Here is a 16,722-nt window from a genome sequence, read left to right as displayed (position 1 = left end):
GTAAAAACAAAAGTTTGTTTTGTCCATCAGGAATCATGCGAGTTGCTGGTAATTTTGTGCATTTGTTGAACGAGCTAGATATATTTGGGTAATTGATTTACCAAAATATACTCTCCAAAACATTTAAAAACGTACAATAAACACGTATTTTGTAAACTCAGTATATAAGACATCAGAGTTTTTCTAAGGTTAAATCCCGCTGAATACCGAAGGTGAAGGAAATTGAAATATTAGAGATTGAATAAAAAAATATTGCAGAAAAGCAAACAGTATCCAAAACTTAAATTTAATATAAAAATTGAACAAATGACTTCTAAAAACAAACAAAACAGTTCATCATAATGTCCAGTAATATGACCAATGCCTTTAGGATTTGAATGAAGATATGATGTTAACAAGTATTTTATGCAATGATTTTAACACTTTGTTTTCATTATTTTCATGTGTCTCTTCCCCCCATAATTTTTTTTTGTAAAAACAAGTATTTTATGTGTTTTAAAAGCATATAAGATTAATCACTTGGTTGTAGATTATGAGGTTGATTTTCTTTTTTATTTGTATCTAATTGTTTATTGTTAATGCTACTTTCTCAGGGTTTCATTGGAGAGCATGTGTCTACGTTCTACGACTTCACGATGTTCAACATCAACAATATAATTTTTAGTCAAGGCAATGTTTTGTATTTGATATAGGATCAATATGTTAGAGTTTAAATACCTTAGGTTAATTTTTAATGAATAGATATGTCGAAAAGCTAATCTCAATAAATTGATTTAGCCTTTATCTATATTTATTTTATGAATATTTGTCTTGCACAATGGGTATATTACACATGAAATCTTATTTGATGAATCTTAATTGATGCTTTTAAACACATCTTCGGACATGTTAAACATCACCGTAAAGGTTGCATACAATTGGTTCACATCATCTAAGTTGGACAAACCTTTTCTAATAAGAAGACATATTAACATCGTCCTGTTTTACTATGACTGTTTTTCACTTATCATAGTTTCTTCAATAGAATGAATGTATCAAAAGCTTCAATCAATTCCAAAAATAGCTTCCATTTGCAAGCAATTTCATGCACCATTTCAATAAAAAAAAAAAAAATTAATCTTTTGTCTCAATGTCATGTCTTTTTTTTTTTTTGTCTTTCTAAATTTCATGTATTTGGTATTTTTAACAAGGCAAAATGAATTATACTAACACGAAAGTTTCAAGTATTTGTATAATTAATAATTAATATAACTCTCAAATATTAGTTTTTTTTTATTAAGGATAATAATGATAAAGCAATTTAAGAGTAATTAATGTCATATAAATTAAAATGATTCATGTAATTATTTAGAATGAAAATGTCTTGATTGATGGATCAGACGGAAAAAGAAAAAAATGATAGTGTTAATTTTAACCCCTAATTAAAGGAAACAATGAAACCAAAAAAATATGGAATCAAACAAATAATGAAGTATATTATAACAAATAAATCGATGACATTTAAAATTCTAATAGTTCATGTTTCTATCCGTATAAAAAAACTGAATTATTTGAATCTTTTAACCATTACTATTAATGTTTTATATTTAATTCTTTTAAGAGAATATTTAATTTACAAAAAAGTTTTCGACAAATTTTAAAAAAAATATTTGTCATTAAATTTTGAAATTTTATATTTATATAATTTAAAATAATTAATTTTATGTGTCATTTGAATTGAGGTTAATTCTATAAATATTAGACTTTGTCGTTTAATAGATCAGACAAAAAAAAAGTTCTTTAAATAAGATCCTTAATTGTAGCCTTAAATTAAACGAAATAATTTTTTTTTTTAATTATATTGCAAATAAAAAATGATGTACTGTCAAAATTTAAATAATCGAGGTTACTTAGAAAAAACTATTGAATATTTTATTTTTTTAAATAAACTAAAAACAAAAATATTTTAAGTTTTTTATCATTGTTTCACATCCAATTTTTAAAAAGGAATATTTCATGTACTTAAAAAAACTATTGGTAAATTTTCAAAAATAAAATATCATTAAATTTCGAATACTTCAATTTGAATAATTTAATATTTTCCTTTTTTGTGATTTTTTTTATGTTATTAAGTATAATCATGATAAAATAAATTAAGAGTCATTAATATGGCCATTTAAATTAAAATGTTTCTATTAAATGTCTCATTTATTGAGTCAGATGAAAAAAAAAAAAGTTATTTAAATGATATCATTATATGATATCATGTTTTGAATCACTATTTTTGCTATTAATACTAATAATAACATTCCTAATCAAGGTTGGCTCGGCTAATAACGAGTTGACTCAACCTCAAGGGCGTGGATTCAAACCCCACTATTAGTGTGACGATATCTTTAATAGGGAGTAACTTTGTAAGTGCTCATTGAGTCATGAAACATATCTTGATCTTGATGTGTCCTCCATAGTCTAACTCACCTAAATTTTTTATAATAAAAATGACATTTTTTTTTTTTAAATTGTAAATTGTAGATTATGATAGTAGTCTTTGAAAAGCCTCAATTTATTTTATGAAAAATTAATGGTGTGTTTGTTTCAAGGCAAGATATTACATTCCTTGAAACGACTTACCTACTCATGCTTGGTAAAAATTTAGGTTTCCTAAAATATTTTAGAAATTAATTAATTAAAAAAATAAAAATGGAAATAAAGGTTAATGGTGGTGAGAATTTATGGCAAATTGAGTTTTATTACCATGTGAATTTTAGATTCCCATCCTTTAAGCATGAAAATAACAATAGAAGAAAACATGTGTAAATAACATTCCTCATAATATAATATTCATGGGAACAAATTTTTAAAACTTGAAACAAACGTGGGAATGTTGCATATTTCTAATCTCACGTTCCTAGGAATCATATTACAAACCTTGAAATAAACACACCCTAAGGCCTAAATTCTCTCTGACATATTCTAAAGGAACTTTTTTTAAAGAAATAATAGTAACAAACACAATTTAAAAGGAGATTTGAATGATATTAAAAATTAAATTTTAGCAATAACTCACTGATTTTGTAAATTTCAATTTTACGAATTTTCAAAAAAAAAAAAATTATACAATTTATTTAGGGGTCCCTCACAAAAGTGAATAGAGATAGGGTGCTTCTATAGCCACCCTTCTCTACATGCACCTTATTTATTTGCTCCATAATGGGGTGCTTATTAATTATTGTGTTAAATAGGTGAAACACTCACCATTGTGGATAGTCTTAGAGATAAAAGAGCACTCACAAATATATTTATGTTTACTTATCTCCAACGTTACTAGCTGAGTTCGAAACTCAAAATCTCGAAATTCAAAGTTTGTCCTTCTACTACTAGATTAAACCCTTAAGTTGGAAAATCGCATTGAACAAGAAAATGAATTTTTATTTCAAATTAATAATGACAAATGAAATATCCCTAATACCCAAACCATCTCTCATCTTGATTTTTTTACTAAAAGAGTTTGTTGATTTAATTGTTCATGCTAATTGGGATTGCTCGGTCAAACATATTATCCAAAGGTTGTTGGTAATTTTGTGGATTTTTTGAAGGAGTTGAAAAAATTACACCACAAAATGAACCAAAACCTTAAATCATCAAGTATATTGGTCATCTAACTTATATGTAATATCTACTTTAGCATCCAATATAGAATTTTAACACACACTTGACACATTGACATTTCAACATTAAGTTTGAGACTCTTTGCGACTAGGATATAGAGACATAATAAAATAAATTTAGACGGATGCACAACATGCTAAAAAAGGTGGGTTGATGGTGGCTTTATACAAAGAGTTTTTATCCCTTTCTTTCATGACAAATAAATAATTACGCAAATGAAATCCAAAATAGAAGAAAACAGTTCATCATAATGTTAGGACTTTCGCGGGAGTGTAAACTGGGTTGGATAATCACATTACGCTAAGAGCAACTACTCAAGTGAAATTAACATCACATCTTCATCCAAATCCTAAAGGCATTGGATTTATGGGTCATGTCACTTATATGTTTTTCAATATAGCATCCAATTTGAAAATTTAACTCATATAAGACATTTTAGCATCTCTCCCTTTAAGTGTGAGACTCTTCACATCTGTGATTTGGTAACAAAGCCAAATAAAATTAGATGAAGATATATCATGGTAAAAATGGTGAGTTGTGGTGATTTAACGGATGGAGGTTTATGTTCCTTTCTTTCATGAGAAGTTACGAATTAAATTAGAAATGGAAAGAAAATAAAAAATTAATTGGAACATGAGATAAATGATAAGGAAAAAAAGGAGTGTGTGCTTTTATGGGAACATATAAAGAATAGGCTGAATTCTCGATAATTTTACTGGTTCGATTTAGGAGTTGAATATTTTTTAGTAAATATTTAACCAAAATAGTAGACTAACTAAACAAACGCCACGTTATTTTAAAATTTCTAATAAGTATTTATTTTGTCAAATCAACAACACACATATGTTTTTTTTTCCATTGTCAAATTTCACCAAAGAATAAAAGTGAAGGAGTTTGAAGTAGTTGAGGTTGAATAACAAAAAAAATATAGCATGAAAGAGAATGACATCCAATAACTAAAGTTTAAAATAAAAAAATAAACAATTGACAACTGAAAACTAACAAAATAAATTATCATAATGTTGGGATTTTCGGGTGAGTCTTCACCGGGTTGGATGATCGTATTACGTCAGTAACAACCATACAAGTGAGATTGACACCACATATTTACATAAAACCTCAAGACATTATGTATTTCGGTCATCTCACTTATATGTTGTTCAAAATCTACTCTTCCATCCAGTGTATAATGTTAACTCACATTTGACACATTAACATATCCTAATGAATAATGTGACTATCTGCGTCCATAATTATGTAACGTAGTTAAATAAGGTCAAAAGTAGGTACAACATGTTCAAAAAAGTTGATTGATGGTGATTTCATGAAGGGATGTTTATATTCCTTTCATCCATGAGAATAGAGAAAGGAAACTAGATAGAAAAATAAAACAAATATGAAGAAGAAGAAAATTGAACATGGGAGAAACATTAAGGTGAAAAATATGTTGTGTGTGTGTTTTGTCCGAGAGAGTAAAAAATAGATTGAATTTATCGGTAATTATGTGGTTTTGTTGAAGAAGTTGAAGATTTTTGGGTAATTATTACAAAATAAATAGACTTATTTAAAAAAACGTTGTATCATTTTAAAATCTCTAATAAACATGTATTTTGTAAATTTATCATGACACAGTACATTTTCCATTGTCACACCCCATCATAGATCATATGCGAAGGAGTTTGAAAAAATAGAGTTTGAATACAAAAAATAAAAAGGAAAGCGAATGACATCCAAAAACAAAGTTTTACAATAAAAAATGGTTAATTATGTAAATGTTCTCCATAAATATTAAGATTTTTTTTCAGCCCCTTGAATTTTTTTTTGTATATCCGGATTTTTTGCAAAACATAAAGATCTTGGATTTTTTCCAAGAGCAGGGGATACTTTATACCACAATGGACGCAGTTGAGCACGTAAACGGATTCATTCTATCATTGGTTCCAGGAGACGAAAAGGAATATATTAGTTATGATTCGGTTTGCAAACTGATGAGAATAATGAGGTACAAAGCGTCAAATTATGGATTCGATAAAGAGAGCGACAAAACTGTTATGTTCAAAATTAATAATATGGGATGAGGCACCAATAATCCATCGTTATTGTTTTGAGGCATTTGACCGAACCATGAGCGATATAATGTCTTATGATTGTGTCGATATTACAGACAAACCTTTTGGGGGTGTTTCTGTGGTTTCAGGCGGTGATTTCAGACAAATTTTGCCAATGATAAGAAAAGGATGCAGACAAGACGTACTTGCTTCATCCATCAACTCATCAAAGTTGTGGTGTCACTGTAAGGTTCGCACAATTACAACAAATATGTCTTTACGTGCTTCAACTGTTCGTGCCGAGCAAGATGAGATAAGAAAGTTTGTTGATTTGATGCTTTCAATTGGAGATGGAATACGATCCGCTAACGAGAGTGGAGAAATTAACGTACTCATTCCTGATGAGTTGCTGATAAAAGATTCCTCTGATCCGTTGCGTTCTCGGGTTGATTTTGTATATCCGAATTTTTTGAAAAACATGAAGATCTCAGATTTTTTTTTTCAAGAGAGGGGGATACTTGCTCCCACACTGAACGCAGTTGAGCACTTAAACAAATTCCTCCTATCATTGGTTCCATGAGACGAAAAGGAGTATATCAATTTTGATTTGGTTTGCGAATCAGACGAGAATAGTGAGATACAAAGTGAATGGTTTACCCACAAATTCTTAAACAATATCAAGTTTTCCGATATTTCAAACCACAAGTTGAGATTTAAAGTTGGATGTCCAGTTATGTTGATGAGGAACATTGATCAAGAAACTGGATTGTGCAATTGGACTAGGTTGATTGTAGACAATCTTTGGAAGAACTTTATCGGTGCAACTGTTATTACAAAAAAAAAATGATGGTGAAAAAGTAATTATTCCAAGAATGAACTTATTTCCAAGTGATCCTAAACTTCCTTTCAAATTAACTACGAGACACTTCCCGTTGTTTTGTGTTTTGCAATGACAATAAATAAAAGTCAGGGTCAGTCTTGAAATCTATCTTTCCAAACCGGTTTTTACTCATGGACAGTTGTATGTCGCTGTGTCGAGAATCACTTTCAAAATGGGATTGAAAATGCTTATACTGGATGAAGAAAATCGCGTGTGTACTGAGACCACTAATGTTGTGTACCGTGATATTTTTCGGAACGTTTAACCGGTCGTTCGTGGGTATGAGTTTTTTTTTTCTCTCTTTCAAACTTGGTTGTAATATATATATATATATATATATATATATATATATATATATATTATTTGGATGTGAATTGGTTATTGCTACTTGCAACCATTATAATAGTTGCGTAAAGAAAGAGTAATTGATTGGTGATGTAGATAAACTACAATTCAGCAACTAACAATTGAGATCACACTTCTTATTTCATTGTATAAAATTCAATGACATTTATTGTTGTCCAAAGAACAGGTTGAGTGATTGATTTGTTATAGAGACTAATATATTACATGGAGTAATATTTTTTTATCCCTTTTCACAATATTTTTGGTCTCATGTACCTTCAGGTGCTGGTTTAGTGTTTCAGGTGATATGATATCATTCAGATGTACACAAGCTGACGTTAATGACATTTCTATGGCATTGAAATATAATTGACCAATTGCAATAGGTGCAATGCCTTCTCTTCGGCTGCGAAATTAACAATGTCTGATAAATTAAGGTGTTTATCTACTGAGACTTCAGTTTTTCTATTATCTGATAGAGCAACTCCAATATTCTCATATTCAATTTAATTTTATTTATAATGTTAGTATCCTTCTGATCTTTCTCATTTTTTCTAATGTAAGTCGTACTCTTTTAGTGATCCTTCTAATCTTTCTATTGTTCTGCTTCATTTTTTTTATACAATCAGCTATATATCCGTCTTTTTTTTTCTTTGTTCTTTGGAGCGCCTATGTCTATGTGCATGCACATGACAATTTTGTAGTCCCTTTTTCAAGGTTTTTTTTTTTTTTTTTTTTTTTTTTGTTTTTTTTGTTTTTGTTGATGAGTTATTTTATAATATGCTTAGTTAAAAAATGTGATAGATAGTTGGTGTATTTGTCGTTGTTTGTTATACTTATTTGTTACGCGATTGAATAATTACAAATTCGTGTTGGATGTTAAGATAAATCAAGTGTATGCACAATATTAATTTTATATATATAAGGGTATCCGCTACAGAAATCATGAAATTTGAAAGAAACTAGATATAAGGGCATCTGATAGAGACAATTTATTGGGTAGGGACAATTAATTGTATATGCAGTTGTAGGTCTCGAGACTCTAATACCCCCAGTTATATGCAGAACAACCAAAAAAAAAAAAAACAAGACTCATGTCTCCGTTATTAATTTTAGTCATCCGTGTAAAATATTCCGGCATTAAATACTAACATTTCGACGTTACATCTGTTAAATCATTCTTGTTTAACGATGCAAAAATCCAAATAACTATATACACGTTGATATTTGTATATAATATGCAATTGAAAATACGATAACGATGCATTTTATTAATATATTGTGTATAAAATAATGAAATTGTCGTTTAATTAGATTTTATATAAAAATAATAATAATAGTCGGAATTCTAGCCCATGCTTGGCACGGGTTTCCAAGCTAGTCTAGTATATGTAGTGTAGAATAGAATATGTGGACTTGATTAATCTAATGATCTTAATTGTTGTTTATAGTGGTCTGCCGGTGAGGGATTTGATAGAGCCCTCATCCTATAATCCACCTCATTTTTATATTTGAATTATTTAAGGCACAAACCTTTCTCATTATAGTATAATAATCAATTTTGACATTTTCAAAATCAAATTTAACATTTTTAAAAGTGGAACCGAGTACGAAAGTAAAACAGTGAACAACGTGGGGTTACTTACGCGAGTGCAACTACTTCTACTAACAGCAATCATCATTATTGTTAGGTTTTCCCCCACTAGCCCCAAACCTCAGCTTCGGAAGAACCCCGAACCTATCCCAAACATCCGAACCTCAACCACACCAAATACAAAACGAAACCAAGAGAGAGAAAAAAAAAACACTACACTTTCTAGAGAGAGAAAAAAAGAACAAAACAAAACCAAACCCATTCTCTTTCTAGTTTTCTAGTGAGAGAAAGTAGTTGGATTCTAGAGAGAGAAACAATGGTTCAAGTCGCTAAGAGGAAGAAAGGAAGGCCATCAAAGGCGGATCTAGCTCGCCGCGTCGCCGAATCTCAGGCCGCCGCCGCAACGGAATCTGATTCACGGCGGAGTCTCCGCCGCAAGAACGTGAGGTATAATATAATCGAATACGACGGTGATTATGTTGATGATGACGAAGAAGATGAGAGGAAGCGCGAGAAGAAGAAATTGAAATTGATGGCGAAGCTGCAGCAGGAGGAACGAGAAGAAGAATTGGAAGAGAATGAAGATCACGCGCCAATGGAAGAAGATGAAGAAGAGATTGGTGAAATTGAAGGTGGAGAAGAAAATGAAGATGTAGAAGAAAAAGTTGAAGAAGATAGTGCGGTAATAGTGCTTAATTTATAGTGTTTCTGTTTTCTCTCTCTAGATTTCTGTTGAAAATTTAGGAGAGAGAAAGTATAACTAACAAACTTAACTGTCAAACTATCTTCAACAGAATCTGATCTCTTTCTCTCTCTATATATTGATAGAGAGACAAAGTTATTTATTATTTATTTATTTTTAGAATAAAATAAAATTTCTAGGACACTGTCTGTATCTTAATCTATCTGTGTTGTTAAATAGCGGCTATAACAAGTGAGTAACATTGTTGTGTAGCGGAATTTGAAGAGACTTAATTTTTGTGCTATTTACGATCTTCGATAAAAGGCGTGTCCGACACTGATATGGCACCGATACATGTGATTACATTTGATTGATTCGTCTTTTTCAAGTTTGTGTTTGTGTTAGAGTTTCAAAGTTCGTGATTAACATCAATGGAGTCTATATATATTTTTGGTACTTTAATGAAGTCTATGTTTGTTTGTGGCAGTATCAGTTTTTTAATTTTTATGTAAGTGTAATTTTGGGGCTTTGAATGTAAATAATTGAGTATTTTTTGTGAATGTTTGTTTCTAATGATGACAGATAAAGGGTACAAAAGTTGATTCAAAAGGGCTCCACTTTGTTTCTGTTTCAGGTTTGTGTGATTTTAATGGGGTACTAGTTGTTGTTATTGTTGTTTAGGGTGCAAATTTGTCTTTTTTATTTAAAATTGATTGAAAAAGAAAAAAGTGATGTGTACTGAAAAGGGTATTGAATTTTAAGATTCTGTTTCTTTATTACCTTTTGGGTGTTTCTGAAACTTTACTATATTTGATTTATTTTTTACTGTTAGGAACTCCAGCCAATTATCCGAATGGGATTCCGTTGCCTGATAGGAAGATTTTGGAAGTGATCCTTGACAAGCTTCAGAAGTATGTGTTTTTGTTTTCCATTTTGCAATTTTTGTTTTCGTGTTTATGATTACCAATATAATTGCATAGTGGTGTGTGTTTTTGGGTACTGTTTTGTTTTCTGATGACTCGGTACTGTTATGGGTTTGAATGATTGGCAGGAAGGACACGTATGGTGTTTTTGCGGAGCCGGTTGATCCTGAAGAGGTGTGTGGAATTTTCTTAATGTGAGTTGGTAATTTTGCTTTTTGAAGCGCCGCTTGAGTTGGAAATTCAATTTCTGTTTTGAATGCAGCTTCCTGATTATCACGATGTGATTGAGCATCCCATGGATTTTGCTACGGTGAGGAAGAAGTTGGCGAATGGAGCTTACCCTACGTTAGAGCAACTTGAGGTATACAAAGCTGTTAATGAGTACATATTTTATTTTTTCTTGAAATTGGTTGTTTTGCGATGGATTTGGATGTTGATTTTATTCTTCTATGGAGACAATTGGAATTGAGTGTTATTTTCTACCTTAATTACTGCAGACAAAATGTGCTACCTATTTAAGTATCTAACTAGTTGATGCATCATACCATGTTTATAGTTTTGTCAGGATTTATGAACACATACTTAAAATGGCATGCTACCGATAGGAACCAGAATTCAATCACAGGGTATGGTTATAATCCCCAATCACTGATAAAAAACTAGAAAAAGAAGATACCTTGCAGACTTTGAGGGTCTACGATCTCCCTACCCTACGGCCCATGATACTTGCATGGTGTCTCCTTTCCTTTCTCGCAATGTCATGTCTTTCTCTCTTGTTGCTTGCTTCTAACCATTTCCTTCTTCCTACCCTCCTTCCCATGTACGCGAGGCTGTGACAACAACCTAATTATTCCCTTTGCTGCCCCTTCCCTTATTTCGCACATGTTGTTTAGCATAGCAGTGTCTAACAGATACATTGTAGTCCATGTACTTTTGAGGGTTTCCAAAACAAATGCCTACAGGAGTATACTATGAATTGATCATTTGGGATTTAGTGCTTTATATAATTGTTTTTACTGGATCCTGTGTTCTAAATATTGATTGCGTATGAATCAGTGGCAGTATCTTTGTTTTATACCATATGAAAATCTTATACTGTATATTATATAAAAATTGTAGTTGAGCTGTCGAAGAGTTCCCTGATATCACGGTTTATGCTTCATTGAGCACTATGATTTATAATGATTTTTATTACGCACTGATGCAGCATTTTTCTCTCTAACTAGTATGGCTTTTCTTCATACTGACAATTTATTAATGCTTATTGATCAATGGCAACTGTGATGCATGATATTCCAGAAATTTAAGAATCAACTTGCATCTCTACTTGATTCCACTATTGCATAAAATTCCTGAATATTGCTTTCCTTATCGTTTTTTTTCCGTCTCTAAATTGTGAATGAATTGCTCCCGTAAAAACTGCAAGACAAAAGGTTCCACTATTATCAGACTGACTTGTGAGTGGAATTGTTGAATGCAGAGTGATATATTTTTAATTTGCTCAAATGCAATGAAATACAATGCACCGGAGACTGTATACCACAGACAGGTATGAAACTCGATGCTTCTTTGTGTTCTACGAACAATACAAATGTGGCACGTTTTTTTACTGCTATATTTGCTTCAGGCACGAACAATACAAGAACTTGGGCGGAAGAAGTTTGAGAAGTTAAGGATTAAATTCGAACGTACACAGGTTGAGTTAAAATCAGAACAGAAAACACGGTCTAATTCTTTGGTTAAAAAGTCATTGAAAAAGCCACCGAGTTGTGCCTCACAAGAATCTTTTGGCTTTGATTTATCCTATGGAGATGTACAGGCAAGTTCCTATCCAATGCAAGGTGGTAGCTGTGAGAGGCCTGGCAACATTGATGGTACTGTGGAAGGGAATGCTTTCATGATTGATGCAAATCAAGATAAAGCTGAAGATGTTATGTCAGGTATCTCAAAGATGATAACATGATATGATATAGTTCTCCTGTAAGATATTGATGTTAGGACGTGGTTATTCCATTCTGATTTGTTTTTCTTCCATTGTTCCAGGGAAGAATATGGTCTCTAAGATGGGAAGGAAGTCATTTGTGCTTGACGATAATCGTCGTGCATCATATAATATGTCTAATCAACCAATCATTAGAACAGATTCAACATTTATGACCTTTGAGAGCGGAATGAGGCAGCTGGTTACTGTATGTTTCAATAGGATACTATTCTAATTCTTGAATAATTAGCTTTCTGCTACTCGTATTTTTAAAGCATTATAATTGTATTTTTTGGATACAGGTTGGCATCCATGCTGAATATTCCTATACTAGGAGTTTGGCTCGTTTTAGTGCATCTCTAGGACCTGTTGTTTGGAACATTGCTTCCAACAGGATTCAACAGGCACTTCCTGCTGACTGTAAATTTGGTCGTGGATGGGTTGGAGAGTATGAACCGATTCCAACCCCGATATTTATGCTTGGTAATAATCTCCAGAAAGAAACTAGTTTGATTATGAAGTTGAACGGTGACAAAAATGGTAAGGGTGTGGAACCCAAAACTGAACATCCTGTAAATGGACGGAAGCTTGAGGGAAAACATTCTTCAGATTGTCCTACCAATGGTACTGTATACGAAGGAAATCCTTCTATTGGTTTTAATGGAGTGAAGTTCAATGCTTCTCTCAACATCCCCAATCAGCAGAATTCCCAATCTAGGAATTTTGGCAATTCTGAGAACAAGAGCTTGAATAAAGTGGAGCTGAAATCCTTACCCTCCAGTAATCAAAATAATTCCAGTGTGGTTGCAAAGTTTGGAAGTAATACTCCTACAGCAGAGTCTAATCCCAAAGAGAGTGCACCTAGGAACTTGAATTCTTTGCCATCTACAACTTTCAAGCAGCCAGATACTAATGAAGTTGTTAGCGGAGAATTGCCTGACGGAAAAGTCATGAATACAAGCTTGAATAGACGGTTGACTGGTCCATCATCTGATAGTACAACAAACCAAACAATCAGAACAGCTCCTTTTGTTTCCCGTGGGCAGGAGCAGGGTCTCAGTGAACCACTTCAGTCCATGAGAATGTTCACAGAAGAGGCTCAAAAGCCACAGACTTCTAATTATTCACCAGTTGATACTCTGCCAGACAAACCATCAGCTCAATCTGGACAAAGAGATACCCCGGGCAATGCTTCTGTGGCAGCTGCCCAGGTATGGATGTCTGCAGGGGCAGGAGGGTTTAATCTAGGACCTGAGAATACTGGTTCATCCAAAAATCAGATTTCTGCAGATTCTTTTCACAATACAACGAGAGAGTTCCATCAGCATATTTCACGAATTCAGGGTGAGTTTCCGTCTAGTGGAATGTCTTTACAGTCTAATAAGAACAATCTTCCATTTCATTCACCTAGACCTCAACCTATTCACACAGGTGCCGTTTCACAGTTCCCCAACCAACCTATGGTATCCCCTCAATCAACAACCGCGGGCCGACCTACATTTCAAATGCAGTCCCCTTGGAGAGGTCTCAGTCCTCGAAGCCAATCAAGGCAAAAACAGGGAACCCTTCCGCCTGACTTGAATATTGATTGTCAATCTCCAGGGTCACCTGCAAAATCTTCTAGCTCACAGCAACCAGACCTAGCTTTGCAACTATGAAGCGTCATTGTGTCATGGTTTGGATTTATTGACAGGAATTGGACTGGTGGGATTTGCAGGTGGAATTTGCAGATCCTGTTATCGGATGCTGAGTTTTGATCCTAAAAGGCTTGAATAAATGTGAGAAAGCAAATAGTTTGCCTGGATTGGATTTAGCACAAGATGGTCCTGGATCAAAATGAGTTTGCAAGTTCAGAAGACATTGGTGAATATGTTTAAAAATAACACAATGACATGCCGTCAATTCAAGATAGTGCATGTCAATTGATTATGATCAGTAGGTAGCAGGCAAAAGTATTAACGATGTCTTGTATATTGTGGATCTGGATTGCTGGCTGGCGGCTGTAATATAAGCACGCAGTTGCACGCTGTAAACGGTCTCAGCCATCAATTTGAGATCGGACGATTCAGATTACCCAATAACAAAATCAGCTTGAAACAATCTCGTCCGTTAATTTGAGATCGAACGGTTGAGATGCAAAACTGCATCAGTGACGCAATAAACGCACCAAATCCAAATTCTTGTATTGTATACTAATTGATGAAATTAGTTTGCCTAGATATTTCTTCATTTGAGGATTAGTACTTTGGACTACTACTACTACATTTGTATCATAATTGATAATAGGACATCTTTAATTATGTTATTAATTTGTACATGTGAGTTAGTTGTTACTAATGGAAAGCTACTAATTGTTTCTTTTGGCTAATTTAACTTTATTGTGTTTCTCCAAACCTATTCCAAACACGAAGAACAAAGATCAATTTGTAATTTTATGCAGGTTCTTGTGTTTAAGTATCTGACGTGGAGGCCATACAGAAAATATGTTAGACTCTATTGTTGGAATAAACTTATTATGAATTACTTAAATCTTATGTGACATCATAAGATCCATAAAATGAGATTTGAGACACGAAATTGAAGATACTCAACTGGCTGGGTATTTATTTTTTAATTTTATTTTTAATAAAATCAACTTGCTGGGTATGATGTTATTGGTTGGATTCTTACTACGTAAGCATTTATTTTATTTTATTTTGAAAGGGAATATTTTTTCTATACCATCATCATCTTCGTATCATTTTTTTTAACAAGTCAAAATGAAATAATATAATCATCAAGAGCAGTTCATCTCGCACAAGGCGTGCAAAGATAGACGCTTCTCAAATGAATACAAGATCACACTTATACAAATTAAAGGATGCTGCCACCAGTCATTATAATTTAAAGCGGAAGTTAGTCTATTAACTCATCATCATATCATAATAACAACAATGTGAGTAACTCAAATTCACGTCAATCAAAACATGCAATAAGTTTCAAATTTTCTTATCTCGATCTTCATTTTTTTAATGTCATAATTTTGCTCTAACTTATATGGTAATAATTCAGAGTGTCATATTCACAAATCCAACACATATGAGTCTAAAAAAACACGAGTATAAAAGTCAACCGTAAATAAATTTTCAGCGAGAACTTTAATAGTATCTTCACGTAATAATGTGTCATCTCTTGTCTCTACTCTAGCTAGTATGCTACAGTTAATTATGGGTTTTCTTCATGATGACGTGGTATGGAAATTATATTATTTGATGTGTAAATTTTTATTTTATTTTTATTATGTAGTAATAATTATAAAAATTTTATTCTGTTCATCCTATTATTTAATTTTCAGAATAGTATATCAACAAGTTCTTAATTTTTTTGTGACGGAATCAAAAAGTTCTTAATTAAACTCTAGATAGTAACTTATTTAATAAACATTTAATTAAATTGTTTAAGCAAATACTTCTAGAGACAAACATAATGATAGAAACGAAGTACAAAGTATGAATCAGTTAACATCTATTTCTCAGCTATATATCCTTCATAAACAAGAGAATTCAGGTAGAGAAGTGAAACAAAAATAAAAATCTTTATCCACCTTTTTAAGTGCATGTTTAGAATCACAATGAATTTAACAAAATTATAATAACACCGTAATTTGTTAAAACTCAAAATGTAGTTTTTTCTTTCCAAAAGAATTTGAGTAACCCTAAACAATTGAATGGCTTATTGGATCTTGATAATGGCAAAATCCATATTCCTCAAATAGGCTTTTTGCTATTGCTTTTGCTTGCTCTTTGACTTTTTGGCTTGGTACTTCTTCCGATCTCTTAGCATACAAACATCACCATGACATACAAAGTCTTTGGATTCTGAGGATTCAGAGAAGCAACAAAAGAAAAACAAAGCCATTATTGATTTTTCACCTTTGAGGAACCAAGAAAGAAAACAAAGTGGTTTAGCTGAATTTGCATTCATGATGATTGATTATATTTATATATAAGGTATGAACACAGACACACACATTTTATTATGTACTAGTGGGAAACAAGTAACATAGGAAAATATTAAAATATTTGTATAGGTCAAAGATTTGCAGAAACTGTCTGTGTGACAACAATCAAAACACGTCTTGTTTTTGTTGACAACTTGTCACGTACAAACAAGAGTAGTGGCCATGAAACAATTTGAGCTGGCATGGTAGTGTGGAGTTGAGGAACCTCACAAGAAGTATATGAACCAATAATGACATATTCATGTAGATGTAGTGTTTGGTCCCTTTCAATTATGCTTAGAGAGTGATGACCACTTGCAACGAAAATTGTGACTTTTTAAAAATAAAATAAAAAATTAAAAATGAACTTTGTATCTCGAGATTTACAACACTCACACACTCTTCCATTATTTGCGGGTCTAAACTTATACATGATGAAAGTCATAAGACTCAAATTGGATTTTAATCAGGAGTTTTATTTGACACAATATTTGATACTCTTTAATCCCTTCCGTTCTTTATTGCTTGTCACTTTTGTAGAAAAAATTGTTCTTACTCCGGACATATTTATAAGCAAAGGTCTTCATGATATCAAACATAAGTAAAGATTACTAAATTCAACTTTATTTCATATAATTATTC

The 16,722-nt window shown here is 32.1% G+C and overlaps 1 protein-coding gene across 6 annotated transcripts; it reads left to right on the top strand.

Annotated features, from left to right (window-relative positions):
• The first annotated feature begins 8,658 nt into the window (after positions 1-8,658).
• On the top strand, positions 8,659-14,469 carry LOC11428264 (uncharacterized). Of its 6 annotated transcripts, none has more exons than XM_024779693.2 (10): positions 8,659-9,197; positions 9,780-9,831; positions 10,030-10,108; positions 10,249-10,294; positions 10,383-10,481; positions 11,601-11,669; positions 11,748-12,060; positions 12,164-12,309; positions 12,404-13,445; positions 13,533-14,469. In XM_024779693.2, exons 1-10 carry the CDS (start codon positions 8,832-8,834, stop codon positions 13,757-13,759), a joined length of 2,439 nt encoding a protein of 812 aa, XP_024635461.1. In that variant the 5' UTR covers positions 8,659-8,831; the 3' UTR covers positions 13,760-14,469. The 6 variants fall into 6 exon arrangements, with proteins under 6 accessions (XP_024635461.1, XP_013459810.1, XP_003600132.1 ...); XM_013604353.3 differs by having other exon boundaries at positions 8,666-9,197; positions 11,748-11,816; positions 11,940-12,060; positions 12,404-14,469; XM_013604356.3 differs by having other exon boundaries at positions 8,665-9,197; positions 10,039-10,108; positions 12,404-14,469.
• Positions 14,470-16,722: the final 2,253 nt, after the last annotated feature.

The sequence above is a fragment of the Medicago truncatula genome, chromosome 3 (genome assembly GCF_003473485.1).
Source record: "Medicago truncatula cultivar Jemalong A17 chromosome 3, MtrunA17r5.0-ANR, whole genome shotgun sequence".
NCBI classification, from domain to species: domain Eukaryota; kingdom Viridiplantae; phylum Streptophyta; class Magnoliopsida; order Fabales; family Fabaceae; genus Medicago; species Medicago truncatula.
This window is presented reverse-complemented; position numbering and strand designations above follow the sequence as displayed.

Bases quoted from the DNA above. Each gene is read 5' to 3' on its own strand.
- LOC11428264 (XM_003600084.4), top strand. From the start codon at position 8,832: ATGGTTCAAGTCGCTAAGAGGAAGAAAGGAAGGCCATCAAAGGCGGAT. The intron at 10,482-11,600 runs GTATACAAAGCT...TGTTGAATGCAG, and splicing joins CTACGTTAGAGCAACTTGAG to AGTGATATATTTTTAATTTG. The intron at 11,670-11,747 runs GTATGAAACTCG...TATTTGCTTCAG, and splicing joins AGACTGTATACCACAGACAG to GCACGAACAATACAAGAACT.